Source organism: Anarhichas minor, unplaced genomic scaffold (assembly GCF_050575085.1).
Source record: "Anarhichas minor isolate MPS153535 unplaced genomic scaffold, ASM5057508v1 ptg000136l, whole genome shotgun sequence".
In the NCBI taxonomy this organism is placed as follows: domain Eukaryota; kingdom Metazoa; phylum Chordata; class Actinopteri; order Perciformes; family Anarhichadidae; genus Anarhichas; species Anarhichas minor.
In genome coordinates, this window is record NW_027466582.1 from 20,479,165 (window position 1) to 20,496,262 (window position 17,098).

Sequence of the window (17,098 nt, forward strand, 5' to 3'; positions counted from 1 at the left end):
CAAATATAGTAAAACAATGCAGCGCTTACTTGTCTTTTAAGACATTTAGGTAGTGTTGTGTTGGAGGGATCGTGGAGACCGTTTTGTGCTGTACGCTGTGTGTGTGTGTGTGTGTTGAATAAAAGTGCATACAGCAGTAGCGTTGTGGCCTGGTTTGCCTTACTAGGACAAGCCAACATGGAGTCATCAGCAGAAGCAGGAGGGTTTATTCAAACTCCCACTTGCCTTTTCAAAAAAAAACATCCCAGTTACAGCATGTTCCTGTTGCCTAGCAACCAGCCAGGTCTTGAGAGAGAAGAGAGGCGTCATAGATGTGTATGTATATCCACCGCTGAGCACCAGAGCAAACACTCTGCCTCCCCTGTGAGGAGCTCTCTCTGCAGCCTCTCTGCCACGAGTCCTACAGGGACGCTGCTCTCCATTGATTGATTATTGACACGTTTGTCTTGTCGGTGAACATACAACACTTGTTGCCGTCTGGATCATTTCAACACTCGAGCATAAAATAAACGACATGAGACATGATAAAGTTCATGGTCTTTTATTTGAAAAAAAAAAAAAATAAAGACTAGCATGTACAACTTGGAATGAATGTAAACTGAACTCAGACGAACAGTTGCGAAGACTGGTGTGCTGACACCCCTAATAGCATGCGCTGCGAACACAGAACACCCCTCACTACGCTGCTGTCTGAGTCGAGAAACAGAAGAAGAAAAAGAAAAGTGAAGGCCAGTGATTCTCTCTTGCAAGAAAAGAGGACAGACACTCCATCTCAGCGGAAATAAAAAAGAAAAGAAAAAGAGAAAGAAAACAGAAAGCTCACCGTAAGACTCTTTAAGTCCCCCTCCTTTAAAAGGGCAGGACGCACAACTACTAAGATGGCCGTCCAAATAACATAACAAAAACAAAAACATGCCAAACATTTGAAAATGTATTTTTTGTACATTGTTTTTTCTCTTTTTATCTAGCATACAATTAAGTCCCATTCCACTTTAACGCTAGAGTCAGAACCTGGTATACTCGCTCATCTTAACAGTACAGGGTTCCTCTCCAAATACAAAAAACTGTACCAAACCAACAAGAGGACAGCTTATAGTGGAATCAGCACGCTCTGGTAGCCCGGAGGAGGGATATGGGGGGGGGGGGTTAGTGCTCCGGTCTCAAGCTGCATGCATGAAGAACAGAAAACAGACAGAGAAAGAAGAGATGGCAGCCCAGACATTTACCACTAGCAAATGGGACTGGAAGGAGTTCGCCAAATGCTTTAGCTTTAGTCTGAAGGTAGTAGTTACAGGGTTTGTTGTTATTATTATTTTTACTTGTTAAGTACTGATGCTAAACTGATCTCCGGGGGGAGGGGACAGGATCACTAACCATCATTTTCATGCAGATATTTTTGTATATTTTTACTGTGTGGACAGAAGGATATTTTATTTCAACATTCAATTATTTTCTATACAGAAACAGTATGAATAAATGAACATTTTTTTTTTCCCAAGAGGTAAGTAAAACATTTTATTTTTTTTTCCTTTTTTTTTTCTTCTAAGAGGGGACAGGACGGGGCGGGCCAGCTTCACTTTGCAGTCATCATCTGTACAAACTCTGCAGAGGGAGAGAGGACAAAAGACAACAGGGACGTCAGCTTTAGGTCCAGAACACACATCCTAATTAGTGTCCCCTTTCAAAACAACTTCCATGTTCACCTCATTAAACACATGTGATTAAAAAGCTTCTGGATGATGATATGCACGCACACATACATACAACATGAATATAAATAAATAAGAGAAGGCTCTCATTGTCTGTTGAGTACATATTCTCTATTGTTCCTTGGTACAATGGGAGGATAGAAGCGGGGCACTTTTCAGCCAGAACTTATGGACTGTTCATAATATATCAACAGCCTTCTAGAAAATGAGCGCAGTCCCTCGTGTAATGTTCCAAGGGAGCGACAGTAGGGGGGAGGGAGCGAGAAGGAGTGAAAAGGCTCCTGGCTCACTGATGATAATTCAGAAGGATAGCTTTCTCCCATCTTGGTTTCAGCAGCCTCCATCTAATAACTAATATTATGTGTGGCTGGCTTGTCTGGCGGTCCCCCTCAGAGAAATACACAGCTTGGAAAATGAAGTGCTATGGTCCCCCTGTTTAATGAAAGCTTACGCCATGGCCTAGAAACGAAAGCTATTTGTGTGCTTCCTTTACTGCAGTCTTTCTCTTACCTTCATAGTTGACCTGTCCATCACCGTCGATGTCTGCTTCTCGGATCATCTCGTCCACCTCCTCGTCCGTTAGCTTCTCCCCCAGGTTCGTCATGACGTGACGGAGCTCTGCGGCGCTGATGTAGCCATTTCCATCCTGGAAACATTCGGCATTGGATCAAATGTGTGAAACCGAAAAAATCCCACAGGCTAACAACTTGTGGAGGGAAGAATTCACACCAGATTGATAAATGAGGAGCCATGCCGACAGGTGTTCGGCGGGCAGGAAGTTGGAAAACTAAAACTTAAGTTATTTTTGAGTCAGCAGGCTTATTTAAATAGATTCCCAGATGACTTGACGTCTTGCTCCACATACATGAAAAGGTCAAAATGAAGCTAAAACGTTTGCCAAGCATGGAAACGGTTCTCTAATTTCCTCATTATACTCTGAAACCTTTATTTACCTTGTCAAATACCCGGAAAGCCTCGCGGATCTCCTCCTCACTGTCTGTGTCCTTCATTTTTCTGGCCATCATGGTCAGGAACTCCGGGAAGTCAATGGTTCCATTACCTGGAACGGGGGATCAATGAGGCAAATTAAATCAGCAAAAAGTTGCTGCAATTACTTAAAAGCAAACCGGGATAAGTAGAGATAATGTAACCCAGCATTTAGATGATGAGAAGCAACGGAGGACTATGCATTTATGACACCAGCGTTTACACCTTATAGCTTCTCTCCAGAGGCGTACCTGGCACTGCAACTTGAGACGCGAGTAATCGAAGCGAGGGAGCAGCCCTAAAATCATGTTAATATAAACCTTCCTTCCTGTGATAAACACAGCTACCGCAGGCTGAGAGGACGAGGGGGGGTCTCCCTTTCTTCCTCAGGGAAGCAGCCCTGGGAAGATGTTGCATATGTTATACACTAGGCAATAGGATAGCAGGGGGACCCATGGCCAGTCATCCATAATGCAGACATATAGTACACTGTGTAGCTCGGACGTCAAGCAGCCTGGATAAACCTATGGCTCATCTCCTGGTGCCCCTGTCAGAGGCTCTGGCTGGAGGGGAAGGAGAAGGCCAAAAAGAGGTTGGGGAGCTTCAACCCAGATCCATCCTTCATGTCCACTTATATCCACCCTTAAGTCCTCATTTGTCCCCCTTTCCCTTCAACATTCTGACACCATGTTTTGGTGGGGCTACTGGCAGCTGCTGTGCTGCGATCGGATCAATATCCATGTAACTGTTGTCAAGACAGGATTACCAGGGGATCAGACCCTCCTGACAGAGGACAGATCTATGAGGAACTCAGCAGCTCACCAACTGACACCACAGGAGGGAGGATGGGATGGCTGGAGGATCTAATGGTGGGACACTCTGCTTTTATGGAGACCTGGAGATGTTGGGAGTAAGCGTCGCGGTGTATTGTAATTAAAAACCGACAAAAAAAAGTCAGGGGATTGAAGAGAAGGTCAGGGACACCGAGGGCAAAGCACCCGGGAGGATTAGCCACAGGGTGGGATGGATGGGGTGGAGGGATTGTACGCAGATTAACCAATGACAGAGCACGCCTCAGAGAGCCAACGAGAGAACGGAGAGCCAGGATGGATGTGTGTGTGTGGAACGAAAAAGGATGCAGTAATGTGATGGGGCAGATGGTGATCTCATAGCCTGGGGTAACAATCTAAGGACCTGTTATCTAACACACAGAGACAGCCAGCAGCACCGAGGGAACACATTCTGCCACTGGGGGGTTGGGAGCCGGGCTTGGAGAAGGGAAACTGGAAAACCATCATCTGAGGGGGACAACGACTGGAGAGGCAAGGCAGCCCTCCGTCCATATCTGCTCAACTGTACCGCAAGCTGCTACGCTGGAGGAGGGAGGGATGGAGGCAAGGAGGGATGAAGATAGGGAGCAAGAGAGAGAAAATGGTGGGAGGGAAAGAGAGAGAGAGAGAGAGAGAGAAAAAAGAGAGAGGGGGGGGAGGGAGTGAGTGGGCGGTAGAGAGGGAGATGGAGATGAGGGAGCTGTGAAGAGGAGAGAATATAAGGAGTGAACCGAGTGGGAGACGGTGCGATTACACATAAGAGGTGCTGATGCAAACTATGGAAGGCTGAGGCATCTCAGCGCTCTTCAGTGTGTGCTCATTGCTCCTCCTGCATCATAAAGCCAACTTCCATCTCTGAGAGGAGGGCGAGATGCAGCGTTGTGTAATGATGACGAGTGATGTGCTGTGACTGAAGCTAATATTTATGTCATGCAGTTATTTGATCCCTATTTAAGTCGTTACACCTTCTATCATACGTCAGGAATATGAAATCCTGTTTCCTGGAGCAGGTGTGCTGAGCTTGTGTGCTTGTGAGACCAACAGCAGTCATTCCTTCTGATACTGTATCCCACACTGTGTGGCTTTCACAATCTCATAGCCAGGAGACTAGTTCTTTTTAACAGCTCCCTGTCCGTCTGAGGCCGTCCGTCCTCTCTTCCATTCATTCTACCTCTTTGCCGTAGCCTCCTTGTTTGGTAAATAAAGCACATTTTCAATAGGCCAGCTGACATCCCATGGCTGCTGATGTGGGTACTGGATGTGCAAAGCGCAGAGAGACCTTATGTAACCACTTTTATTTTCCATTACTAGCTTCATTGCCGTCTGACCTAGATTGCATCAGCCAAGGGATGCAGAACAAGGGGATGTTAGTGATGGTGTGTGTGTGTGTGCGCTTGCTCCTGGGTGTAACAGAGGGGGAGTGGGCGCTGAGGATGGTGGGAGGACGTTTCAATGAAGGGGCAGCCGTGCTGCGGTGCGATCGATTTCTCCTGATCAATGCGGTCCCATTTACAAAATCCTATAAGCTGACAGAGCAGCGCTGGGCTAAAGGCCCACTTACAGCTCACATCCTCCACTCTGCTGCCACAAGGACGGTCAGCTCAGGTGCAAACCAACTTCTACGACTCCTCTCTCTTTATACGTTTTTTTCTTTCATTCTCTCTATCACAGCATCTTTGGGAGTCTCTGCAGTGGAGGATAGAGATCTGTGTTCATGCGGTGACTAGAGGAATCTGCCTGAATCATGGTCCTGAGCTAACACTGACAGTCTTTTGACACTTGGCCCGCTCTACTCAGCAGCACTGAAAGCACGTCCTGCACACCCATATCTCTGACACTATGATGGAGCTGAACACTCCGTGACTAAACTGCTGACACAGAGGGACACGTCATCTGAAAGTAACGCCGGCCGGACAGTTGGCCTGGACAGTTGGTAGAAAAGGGAGGGAGGTGGGCAACAACACTGAGATGGGGCAGTAATGGATGCTGTACTTAATCCAGTGGTTCCCAAACTTTTTCTGTCAAGACCCCCTTTGATGATATAGGAACATTGGACGACCCCCCCCCCCCCCCGCAACCCGACCCCAGATTTTTCTTGGTTTTTAATGAATTGCATTATAATGCATGAACTGTATAAAATATTTTTATTTCTTTCTAAAATAAGTACATATCACTTCACAGTTTATTCTTCAGTTTGTTTAACTGGGAAAAAAAATAGCAATAATAAAATATATATAAAATAAAAAATATATAAAATAATTTGTAAATACAATTAACTTAATTTCAAACAAAGTGCAAACAACATATACTGTATTTCCTCACATTGAACAGCAGGTTTTCTCAAACAATAAAATAACACAATTATGAACAAGGTGTGCAGGTCTACATGGACCATATTATTTTGTGATCATATTCCTATGTATATTCCTATTCATATATATCAATCAGTGACTGGTGTGGGCTTGCTTTGCTTTACAGATTTTGTCAAAGCGGGGTTGCTGGTTGGAGATAGCTACTCTCAGTTCATTCTCAATGTTCAACTTTGATCTGTATTTGGTCTTCATTGCAGCAACTGCAGAAAACCCTGTTTCACATAAATAGGATGTGGCAAAAGGCAACAGTATGCCCATAGCTCTTTGGCCTAGTAGTGGGTAGTCTTTCTCCACTCCAATCTTTATCTTTCTCTGTCGCTCCGTATCTTTCTCGCTCTGTGTCGCTGTGTGTCTCTCTCTCGTTCGCGCTCCCTCACTCTCTCTCTCCCTCGCTCGTTCGCGCTCTCTCGTTCGGGCGCGCTCGCTCTCGCTCTCGCTGGTTTTGCCACAGTCGGTCTGTGACATGAGCCGCTCTGGTGGCGTGGTTGGAACACAGTGCATGTCACGTCGGTTATTTTATATTGTTTTACCGGTGTATGTGTGCGTCTGTGTGTGTGGGTTGGTGATGAAGCCGCGACCCCCCTGTAGTACCACCGCGCCCCCCCTAGGGGTCGCGACCCCCACTTTGGGAACCACTGACTTAATCCATCATGCAACAGAGCTTTTATCACCGAAGTCATGCAACAGAATGGTTATGTGGAATTATGGTCCTATTCCTCTGAAATGAACCAAAGAACTGCAGCACCTAGCATTGAGGTGAGGTTGGTCATTACACTGATTAAAACGGGGGCGTGAGCATGAAAGGATCAGTTGAACTGCTGATGGGAACGGAATGGCATCACCTTATTAACCTAAATATTAAAACCCTTCCTACTCGCTTACTTTGTAAAATGGGAGTGCAATTAACAGATTAACTGCTGATTATCCATCTTTGAAATACCCTTTTCCCAGAAGTGTGCACTGAGAGTTTGTCCTGTGCCATGTTTCAACTGCCTGGATGGAAAACACAAAACAGATGTAAATCTCTGCTGTCTTTGTAATGCAGGACATTTCTAGCAACCCATGATGAGTTAGTCCTCCCTTCTGTTTAAGATGTATTACTCTATTGCATTATTTCATCTCTTTAACAGTTAACAATAACTTAACATCAAATCAAAGAGGGCTGTACCTAACCATTCTTTTTTTTTTGATTAGTCGACTAATTGAACGACTGACTTAAGTGATAATTCTTACGATTTCGATTACGATAAATTTCCTGATTAATATAACGCTGAATTTATCCAAAAAAATAGAACAAATTGGTCTGATTAATATTTATTTGATTTAATCATCTTAAAAACGAACAAATGTAACAAGATAACAGGCTGTATTGTCAGATGCCTGATCAGAACAATAATAGTTGACATAAATTCAGACGGATTGCTATGACACATTAATTAATAACTGTATGTCATTTTAACCCTTTCCCTAAACTTCTACACTCGTAGATTGTGGGTCAGGTCTTTTAGCAGCAGTAGGTTCTCTGGGGGAATGTATATTTCAGCCCTAAAATCCAAGTGTGTATACTGACCGTCAGCGTCCACCTCATTGATCATGTCCTGCAGCTCTGCCTCTGTGGGGTTCTGGCCCAGCGACCTCATGACGGTGCCCAGCTCTTTGGTGGTGATGGTGCCGTCGCCGTCCTTGTCGAATAAGGAGAAAGCCTCCTTGAACTCTGCCAGGGTGGAGTAAGAGTGGGAGGTTAGAGTACTGCTGCTATGCGGTTACAGAAATGTTAGGACGCTGCAGTCAGGTCGCAAACGTTAATCAATCCCGTGTGACTAAAGTTATACTGTGTTAACTAAGTTCATGCTTGTATGTAAATTGGCCCTCATGAGTGTGGACAGAGGTGAAGTTGTAAATGTGCTGAGCTCTGAGAACCACACAGAGATCTTATCTCAGACTGTGAGAGGACAGAAGGATGCAGAATCCTGGCAGTGATAGCAGGCTTCTAAACTGTAGGCCATAAAGAGCCATCCAGAGAGGACCAGGAAATAGTGAGCATTAGCCTTGGAGCCTTAGCACAAGCTAATTAGCCACAGAGGGGGTTTGCCTGAGAAGAAACGGTGCAGCCTCTAGTTTTAGTACAAAGGCCACATCATTTATTGATCAAGAACATCAAGGTGCCTCAGTGAATCAACCTGCTCTTAAGCTCACCTGGAAAAATGTCTATTTAATGTTGCTTCATGGGTTTTACTCGTGACTCATGACATGCTGTAAATGCTTCTTCCTCGTACTTCCTGTTCAGTTTGAAAAGCTAATGATCTACCAAGTCCTTCAATGTTCTGTTTCACACCATGTTCAAGTGTGGTGGAGGCAACCAGAGCAGCTGATGCCAGTGTGTATGTGAGGAAAGGAGTAAAGGAGACCCCTACCTGCAATCTGCTCTTCTGTTAGTTGGTCAGCCTGTGGTTGGAGAAAAAGAAGAAAAAGGGGGTTACAAACATCAAAGTTTCTCGACAAGGCAACCATTCCAAATACCAAACTGTTGCGTCACTACATTCCTCGTCGTCCCCACCCACCGATCACCACGCGGCTCAACACTGGCCTCAGTGTTCAGGAGAGCTGGGAGTGTTGGGCCACGCCAGAGGCCTCAGCTGGAATCTGCTCTCAGGACGGCTAACTTTTACCAACGACAACAATCCCACATGAACTACTAGCCTCATGTGAGCGCCAATCAGTTAGAGGACTTGTTTCAATTTCTATAGTTGAACTTTTCCTTTAAATTTCTTATCTAAATGTCATGTTCTTCTCTGAGTAGAACCGTACCATGCTACATTGATTTGGTCCCTGTCATAGCTTAATGCCGATTGGATCCCACCTTGACTCCAGTCTGATTCTGACTGTTATAAAGTTGATACTGATGCTTAAAATCAGCAATCAGACTTGGACGTTATCAAGATGTCTTTTAAAGCTCCGATATAGAGAGCTCTATAAAAGGCACTGCACAAGATGTTATTCCCAGCTGAGAAGTGGCTCCATGGGATCCAATCACACCATGTTCAAAAAGTAGGCTACACTATGGCAGTCCACACAAGAGGGACTGCTTGGGCAAAGAGATGCTGCAATAAAACGGTTGAGGTGCTGCCTCCAGACCAGGAGGGGTTGTTCCAGGACATATCAGCATGGCCAGACCAACAGGACAGAAGGCCCTCCTCTAGCTGGGGCTCCGTGATGGCTGATAGTGACTCACACATGCTAGAAGTGGTTTTTCAGGCGAGCGTCTACTGCCAGGCCTTTTACATAGAAAGATGCAGCTTCTTTCTGAAGGAGCTACTGTTTTTAACATACCCTCAGCAGCAAAGTGTGAATACAAAGCTTGAGGCGCAAATAACTCCCACATGTTCCCTTTCATCCCCGCTTCATATAAAAAAAAGATTGTCTTTAATTATTATTGTTAACAGACCACACTGACAACGTTGGGCCTGGCAGCAAAGGAACACACACAGATAAAACTAGAGTAGTCACAGATGTGCACACTAACATATATGCGTGTGTACTCTTACACACACACACACACACACACACACACACACACACACACACACACACACACACACACACACACACACACACACACACACACACACACACACACACACACACACACACACACACACACACACACACACACACACACACACACACAGAGTTCCTCTTAATGGCATTCTTCCTCATCACCAATACTTTCCATCCCCATGTTTCCTGTGAATTAGTCAGAGTAGCCAGTTCTGCCTCAAAGCGCATTCCTTCAGCCTGTCGGTGTGTTAATGCTTGTACAAGCAATCTAGCCGTGGATACCGCCAAGCAAACATCCAATAACAAAACCACCGTAAGTCCCAAATTAGAGCCTTGTAGAGTCCATGTTTGGAGGTGGAGCTTCTGTATTTTGTAAAACCGAGCCAGTAAATTGAATTTGATTGGGTTGGACTGGACAAGATTCAGCAGATGACACACTGCGAGCTGACATTTGACTTTTCAGAAACAAGAGGCCTCTCCCCACGGCTTGAGTAGCAGCAGCCACAGGATGGAATGATCCAGCGAGGGGCTTCATGGACAACATCAGCAGCACTTATAAATTAGCTGACATGATTCAATGCTTTTCCTCTCCCTCCCGCGCCCTCTTCCTGTCTCCACTTCCATTTATGAGAATCGGAAATGTCAAGAGACAAAACCGTTAACGCGCCGCCCGCCATCACCAATATTCTCTTTCTCATTTGTGTTTTTTTCTGGTGCCATCTTTCTTCTGTCCCTCTCATCTCTTCCTGTTAATTTCTCACCCCCTCTTTGTCGAGAAGTCTCCCTTCCTTTCTCTCCTTAGTCACCCTCTTTGTCATGCTGTGTCACTACTGCGTCTCTTTCTGTCCCCTGCTCTCTAAGTGGACTGGGTGTGGGGTTTGGTGACTCAGTGCTATGGATCCTCCACTGGCTTAGGCCCAAGCTGTTGGAGCCTCACGGTGCTGCTGCACCACCAGGCCCATCCCTTCCTTTTCTCCTCTTTCCTCCTTCTTTCTCTGGCACTTGGACTTCAGCCAATACTAACTCCTCCTCCTCCTCCTCCTCCAGACCTTATCCCCTCTGTGCATCTCTTCTCTCTCTCTATATGTGACATACAGTTCAGAGGAAACTCCCTGTGATTTACCCTCCACAGCGCTCTATAGACGGGCTTGTTCACTGCCAGGCCTCCAGCCTGATAACAGCTTGTAGAGGAGTGTTTGGGGATCGGGGGCTCTGCTGGCACAGGTGGGTCAACCACTCCCTCCGTTGCCCGGGCAGCCGGCCCCAGCAATGCGCTCCAAACAAGACTGCGGGAGGCAGGAGGCAGTTCACTGGGCCAGCGAGGATGTCATATTACCCTTGTACAAACATACTGCATCGCTCACTGTTCACACTAGCTTTAACTTGATAGGGGATGCAAAATGGTGCAAGAGAACGCCAACGATTATCTTCGTCTTTATCGACGCTGTAGGCACTTTTTGAATTTCTGATCTGTCACAGAGAGGGGCCCAAACAATTCCTGAAGAAGCTTGCTTCTCTATATTCAGTGAGTGAAAGACGCACAACCAACTGTCACTCTGACAGATGGGTGTGACACACACACACTTCCATTCATCCTAACACAAGCACAAAGAATGAGTGTGGCACACACTTCCTTTCAATGGAGCTGAGCTCCACAGAGCGCTGAACGCCTCTTCTCTTTGAGGCTGGACAAAAGACAGTGAGGCCCCGGGGCCCAGGCTGTGTCTGGAGGGGAGGAGGGAGAGAGGATGGGTGTAAACAACACCGGCCTCCCCACGCCCTGCGGACAGGGCCGGTCCACCATATGGCCTGGTGGTACTCCTCCGCACCGCAGAGAGCACTTAATGGCTCCTGGACACCGGGAACATGGGACATGGCTAGGTGTTGCCGCCAAGCATATCAATTATTCATCGCAGCGGATCAGATGTCCGTCAACTTACTAAACATGCATCAGCAAACAAGAGCGTAGCAGCAATAGGATAGGGCCTTAGCATGGCCCCACTACTTATTCGATACTTCCAGCTCAATGGGGGAGGCTGTTTCCACTTCAATGGCGGCATTGATGCAGACAAGAGGCTTACGGCTGTGGATTTAACTTTTCAGAGATGCTGATACGCAGGCTAACTCCATAACAATTCCACTTTACACTCCAATTACTGCACCGTGTTGTAACACGAAACTGCATCGCAGCTCGATACCATACATGGGATATTTGATCAGAGGTACAGCTTCTTGACTCCCTCGGGGCCATTAATGATCTATCAGGCTAATCAATGGATTAGTTTGAAGGCCTCTTTTGCACATGCAGGTCATTTCCACCCGGTAACCTGTCCGTGTGTGACGTAGCAGGTTTCATTAGCTGGTTGCAGATGTCAGTGTGCGTGTGAGAGTGTGTCTCCAACATCTGGCTAGAATGGCGTGGTAATGTGCATGTTAATGTATTTTGCACAGTCACTGAGGCCTATTGAAACACTGTATTTTCTCAGAATGTAAGTTGCACCAGCATAATACATAAGCTTTTAAAATATGTAAGTATTAAAGTGGCATCATGGTCCTGTGATATTCGTATTTGGTTTGGAAAAAGTCACTAAACTGCACAGCTGTTGATGTTTTGTGGTGGCCAGAGCCAGAGAGAGCTTCACGGACTACTCTCACAGGAGCCACATTTGCATGGCATCGAAAATTTGCAAAGATGCAACCAAATGAGCCGACATAAGACCAGCAGATAGCACAGCCCGAGATAAATCCCCGGGGCTGCAGTCAGGGCGGAACTGCGTCTCGTGCCGTTTGTAGTAGCCTTTACACTGTCGCTATAACCGTGTAATTACAGAATATGGTCCGTTTCCGTTGCGGAACACTGACGAGATACAACAGTGTCGTTATCCATCATGGCTCGGCTCGAGCAGCAAGATGGTGCAACAGAGAAAAAGGGAAACCATACGCAGCCAGCCCGCTCTCCTCATAGGGGGGGGGGGGGAAACCGTGTGGATGGCGGAAACTGAGAATAAAACCGATATCTCACTAACAGATTGTTGAAACATGTCGGCTCCGACAGAGAAAATGTCCGCGTATGGCTCAGCCGTGTCTCTAGCAACGTTAGGTGGGCTTCCCAACACGCCTGCGCTCATAACGCGGATTGTAAAATGCACCCTAATGCATTTATGGCTGCAGAATTATCCTGTAATGACTCAGAATAGCTAGCTAGTTATTCCCATACCACTCATTCTAGTCCAATAATTAATTCGATCTGCACCTTGCAGCTGCGAACCAGCTACTTGACCCGACGTAGACCAATACCAAGTAATGCCGTATGAATTGCGCAGTTATGAGGAAATACAGTTTGGAAGGTGGACATTATTTCAGCCATAAACCCACAAAGACGAGTAAAGACAGCCCACAGCAAAGCTTCTTTTCACCCCATGTTCTAGCTAGAACATATCAAATGCGGTTTGCGGGCGTTTTCCGTCTCCGTAGCTCCTATTGGAATCAATGACTGAATAGCAGATATGAAACATGCAGGAACGGAAAGGCACTCATCTACACCGCGTTATCACTTGTAGGAAACAGGCTGCGGTAGAATTAAAACGCATTTCCTCACCGCACAGAATGAATGACAATACATACCATGGCGGATGGGTTGTGTGCTTGTTGGTCTGTGGAGGCAGACTAGGAGTGTGCTCGTTCCTTAGATGGAGTTCCACTGGCGGGTTATGAGTGTGTATATCGGCCGTGGCCAGAATGGGGATTGCCTGTGTATCCCTCCGCCGCACTAGCACTGATCACTCACTTCCTTATTTCGATTTGAGGCCTCCAGCAGAAGACATGCCAATCACCGGGGCATCCTCACACTCACATGAAGGTACACAACTGGAGATGCACTGGATGTTTGGAGGATTATTGTTAACACTGTCTTTGCACGGTAATGTTTACATGATGTACATTAAGAGTGGTGCCCATAAAACATCTCTGGATATACTAAACACAGAGTACACACTGGGATCAAACCTCCACAGTTAATATGTTGCTGTGCTGAGTTTGTCACTGGCCAACGTCCTGTAAGGTGAACCTGTATGGGTGTTTTTAGATGAAAATACTTGTATTCACATGGATGTTTGCTCTATATAATCACCAATCACCTTTTGATATATGTTTCCTTTCAAGAAGCAGTATTTTGTGTGTTTTTTTAAGGTAGGCCCCTTGGGAGCTTTCAGGCCAGGTTAGATTGAGTGGCAGTAAAACTGCAAATTAAAGTTAAGCCCAAATAGTTATTGAGGCGTTACTGGTTTACATAAACACCTGAATTAACTGTGAGTGGGCAAAAACAAACTACAGCTGAACTGAGCCACCATCTTTATCCTCCCATATGTAAATGTACAGGGTAAGGAGTTTTGGTAATTGTAACTTATCTAGAATTTCTCCCATTTTTCACTGCCTGATAACCATCACAAGTCATTGTAAAATAAGGATAGTCTCCATCATGGCAAAATAAATCAACAACCAAATTCGTGGAAGACAGTGGGCATTTGGAAAAATTACGCCAATCATAAATATAATTTAGACAATTAAAGCCTATGGCTTCAACATACAGTCTAGCAAGTCTAATATGTCTTAATCCACTAAAGGTCAATTTATCAATAATTGTATTGCCATGTGTAGCAATTCTGATTACCGTAATCAAACTCATCAGCTTGAAAAAATGCAGACTGTGCCTTTAAATTGTAGCATATCATTGTCATACCTCTCAACTTCACAGGATTTACCTTAAGATAAACTTCACTTTTGAAAAATCAAATCCCCAATGGCACATTAGCTACCATCCATCCATCTGGCTTCTTATTAATCCAAAAAGAGAGTTAGATGTCCCTATTCCAGAGTACTAGTTTTTAAGTGCGGAAGGATACCACTAGTGTAGGAAGCAGCCCGGCTGACACTGGAGAATTTGCCGTGGCGGTGTGTGATGGCGTTTCTGATTGGCCGCTGCAGACCTGCAATATTATACTCCATGTGTCGGCCGCTTTGATTGGCTACACGGGACCTGCATTGCAGCAGGCAGTGGCACTTGACGGAAATATAATAAATATAAATACAGGAAACGTAAAAACCAACGCACCATCCAGCGCTTCATCAGTGCGTGTAATTATTTGGATTTGTTTGGTCGAGACGGGTGGAAAATGCGACAGGTTTCCATTGGTGCGGGCTAAATGTTTGATAGGCTCGACATGGGAAGTGCGCAGACTTACTATTGGCTACTACAACGTGTGGTAGGGCTACGTGGAATTAACAATGAAGCGCAGCAGGGTCGGTGCCTCCGTATTTAAGCGGCACACAACTGTGGCGCGTTGCATTTCACGACCAAAAGGAGCCTGTCGTGTTATTTACTGAAGCTAACATGTCTGCCTCCTCCTCAATGAAACGCATAGACTTCGGTAGGTAGAATGACTCCGCAGAATTGGGCAGAGCAGTCGGTATCGTTGTGTTGTCATAATCCTCAAACACAAGTCCTCCAGTCTCTGTGAGGTGGACCTGACACACGCTCCACCAAGCGGACAAAGTGTAGAAGTCATGAGCGGCTGTGTGCAGCAGCCAGGTGGCAACGCGGAAGGAGGAGCCGCCAAACCCTTCAACAGACCGGATGTGTTCTATGCAGAAACAACCACACACACGAGAACTCACTGCAATGTGTTAGTGACGGGTGGGTCGCTTTAGTGTTCCCCACTCATAGCGTTGGTTCGGTCTCTTAATGTGTTTGTGTGCATCACTGTCCTGAACACTAAAACTAGAGCAAAGTGAGTATTATTCATCAGAAACAGAAATGAATAGTGTTGCTTTAAAAAAAAAGAAGGTGTTTTTCTTATGTAGCAAAATGGGAATACAATCTAGTGTCGCTGTGCAACCCTATTGACAAATAAAACAACCGTGAACCTTGTTTTAGTTGAATATAATAGGGAGGAATAATCTTCATTGTATTTGTAGACTGCATATATCACTGTAGTGTGTATGCTGCAGTACTGCTGCTTATATTACAGACAGGCACTATAGCTTGTTTTATTTCATTGTTTTATGTGCATATGCACATGTATGTCATCAATCATAGGAACCGTTTTCCCGTGGAACCCAGCAAGAGCTGCTAAACTGGTAACAGCTCATGTGGATCCACTGAAGAAAAACAAACTTCATTTTCCACATTAACTTGTGGAAGGTCTCCGCGAACATTTCAGCACCACGTGTCACATCTGTGCAGTTCAGCGAGGCAGTGTGCTCCTCTCATCAGGTCAAGGAACTCCAACCCAAGAGGAGCCATTTCATTTGTTAATCATCTGGAACTAATCGGGACTTCTTACTGGATTTCTTCAGTGGTTAGTTTTTTGCCCCGTTTATCAGGATAAATTAGATATTGCATAATCAGAGGACGTATATTTGTTTGCATCTCCCAGTCACCACCTCACTCACAGGAGTACACACACGGTTGTTTTATAGCATACTCCTGGCAGCATCACAGAGGAGAGGATGAGCATTGTCACCTTTAACCTCTTGCAGCCCTTTATAGATGATACATTTAACAATAAGGATTATCCGCACCCATTAATATATCCAGCACATTGTTAGGTTTCATCACATGTTCCTCATCCCCTCATGTATTTGGGAAGTTATGATCATGAAAACAAGACATCAAGTACAGCACAATGTGACCACATGGTGAATGGACAATAATGTTGATGTGACCTTTCAGAGAATGCCAACACCCCTGCTCAAACTGTGGGTTAGGAACACCCAACCCACAGTTTGCCTTTAGCTGACAGGACAAATGTCTCATTACATCACACACACCCCTCTTCTTGTAACCCTCCCAGACACTCTGGCCCAACTCGCCACACTTGATTTAAATGTTTTTTTTCATCCATTTGCTGAATGCGCACTGACGTAGGAGGTGCAGTTGAAATGCGTGACTGATTTAATAAGGAGTGTTTCCAGGGAGGGGGGCTGCAGCAGCGACTCCGTTCTCACTCGGGGCCCAGAGATGGCCCTGCCAAGTGGCTCGGTGGTGCTGCATGGGGCCACTTTCTGCTGAGCACCGAGTTACACGTTGCTCCACATCAAGAAGAATTAAATCAACTCCGCTGCTCTCCGCATGTCAAGACTGCAGCAAGGGCAGCTTAGCTGGAGGGACTTAACCGCGATGTAATAACAGCTCATTTGAATTGAAGACAGCAAAATGAAATCACAGGCTGCACTCATCCCGCTGCCACGGATGTATGAGCAGAAGTCCTCTATTGCTCAGGCTCAGGCCATTTAAACATTTAGGAGTGAAGCATTAGTGCAAAGACACGCTGCTGCTCCTGGAGGCAACGTCAGAGTAAAACGCTAGTCAGGGTGTGTTGTTTCAGTCTGCCACTCATGTATATATGTGCACGGTCACCAAGTGTGTGTGTGTGTGTGGGAGTCCTATGGAACACTGTAGTAATTAGCAAATAATGTTTCTACAAATGAGCGGATTGGTAATTCTTTCAAGCATTTGTCTTGTCTCTGAGCTGTCAAAATAAAACACATCTTCCTCTGAAAGTAAGTTTGCATATTGTTATGATGGATTCCGTTTGTGACACCACACCGAGCCTGAACGAATAGAAAAATGAATGTGATTAAT

The 17,098-nt window shown here is 45.6% G+C and overlaps 1 protein-coding gene and 1 long non-coding RNA gene across 2 annotated transcripts; one reads left to right on the forward strand and one right to left on the reverse strand.

Annotated features, from left to right (window-relative positions):
• Positions 1-525: 525 nt before the first annotated feature.
• LOC142942212 (calmodulin-1) lies at positions 526-13,209 on the reverse strand. The gene is made up of 6 exons (XM_076084446.1): positions 13,081-13,209; positions 8,313-8,343; positions 7,469-7,612; positions 2,663-2,769; positions 2,220-2,355; positions 526-1,602 (listed from the first exon to the last, which is right to left on the reverse strand). The coding sequence occupies exons 1-6, from the start codon at positions 13,081-13,083 to the stop codon at positions 1,574-1,576; spliced, it is 450 nt and encodes a 149-aa protein (XP_075940561.1). The 5' UTR covers positions 13,084-13,209; the 3' UTR covers positions 526-1,573.
• Positions 13,210-14,492: 1,283 nt separating this feature from the next.
• On the forward strand, positions 14,493-17,016 carry LOC142942213 (uncharacterized). The gene is made up of 2 exons (XR_012951572.1): positions 14,493-15,242; positions 15,551-17,016. It is a non-coding gene; the product is annotated as an uncharacterized LOC142942213 (long non-coding RNA).
• The last annotated feature ends 82 nt before the right edge of the window (positions 17,017-17,098 follow it).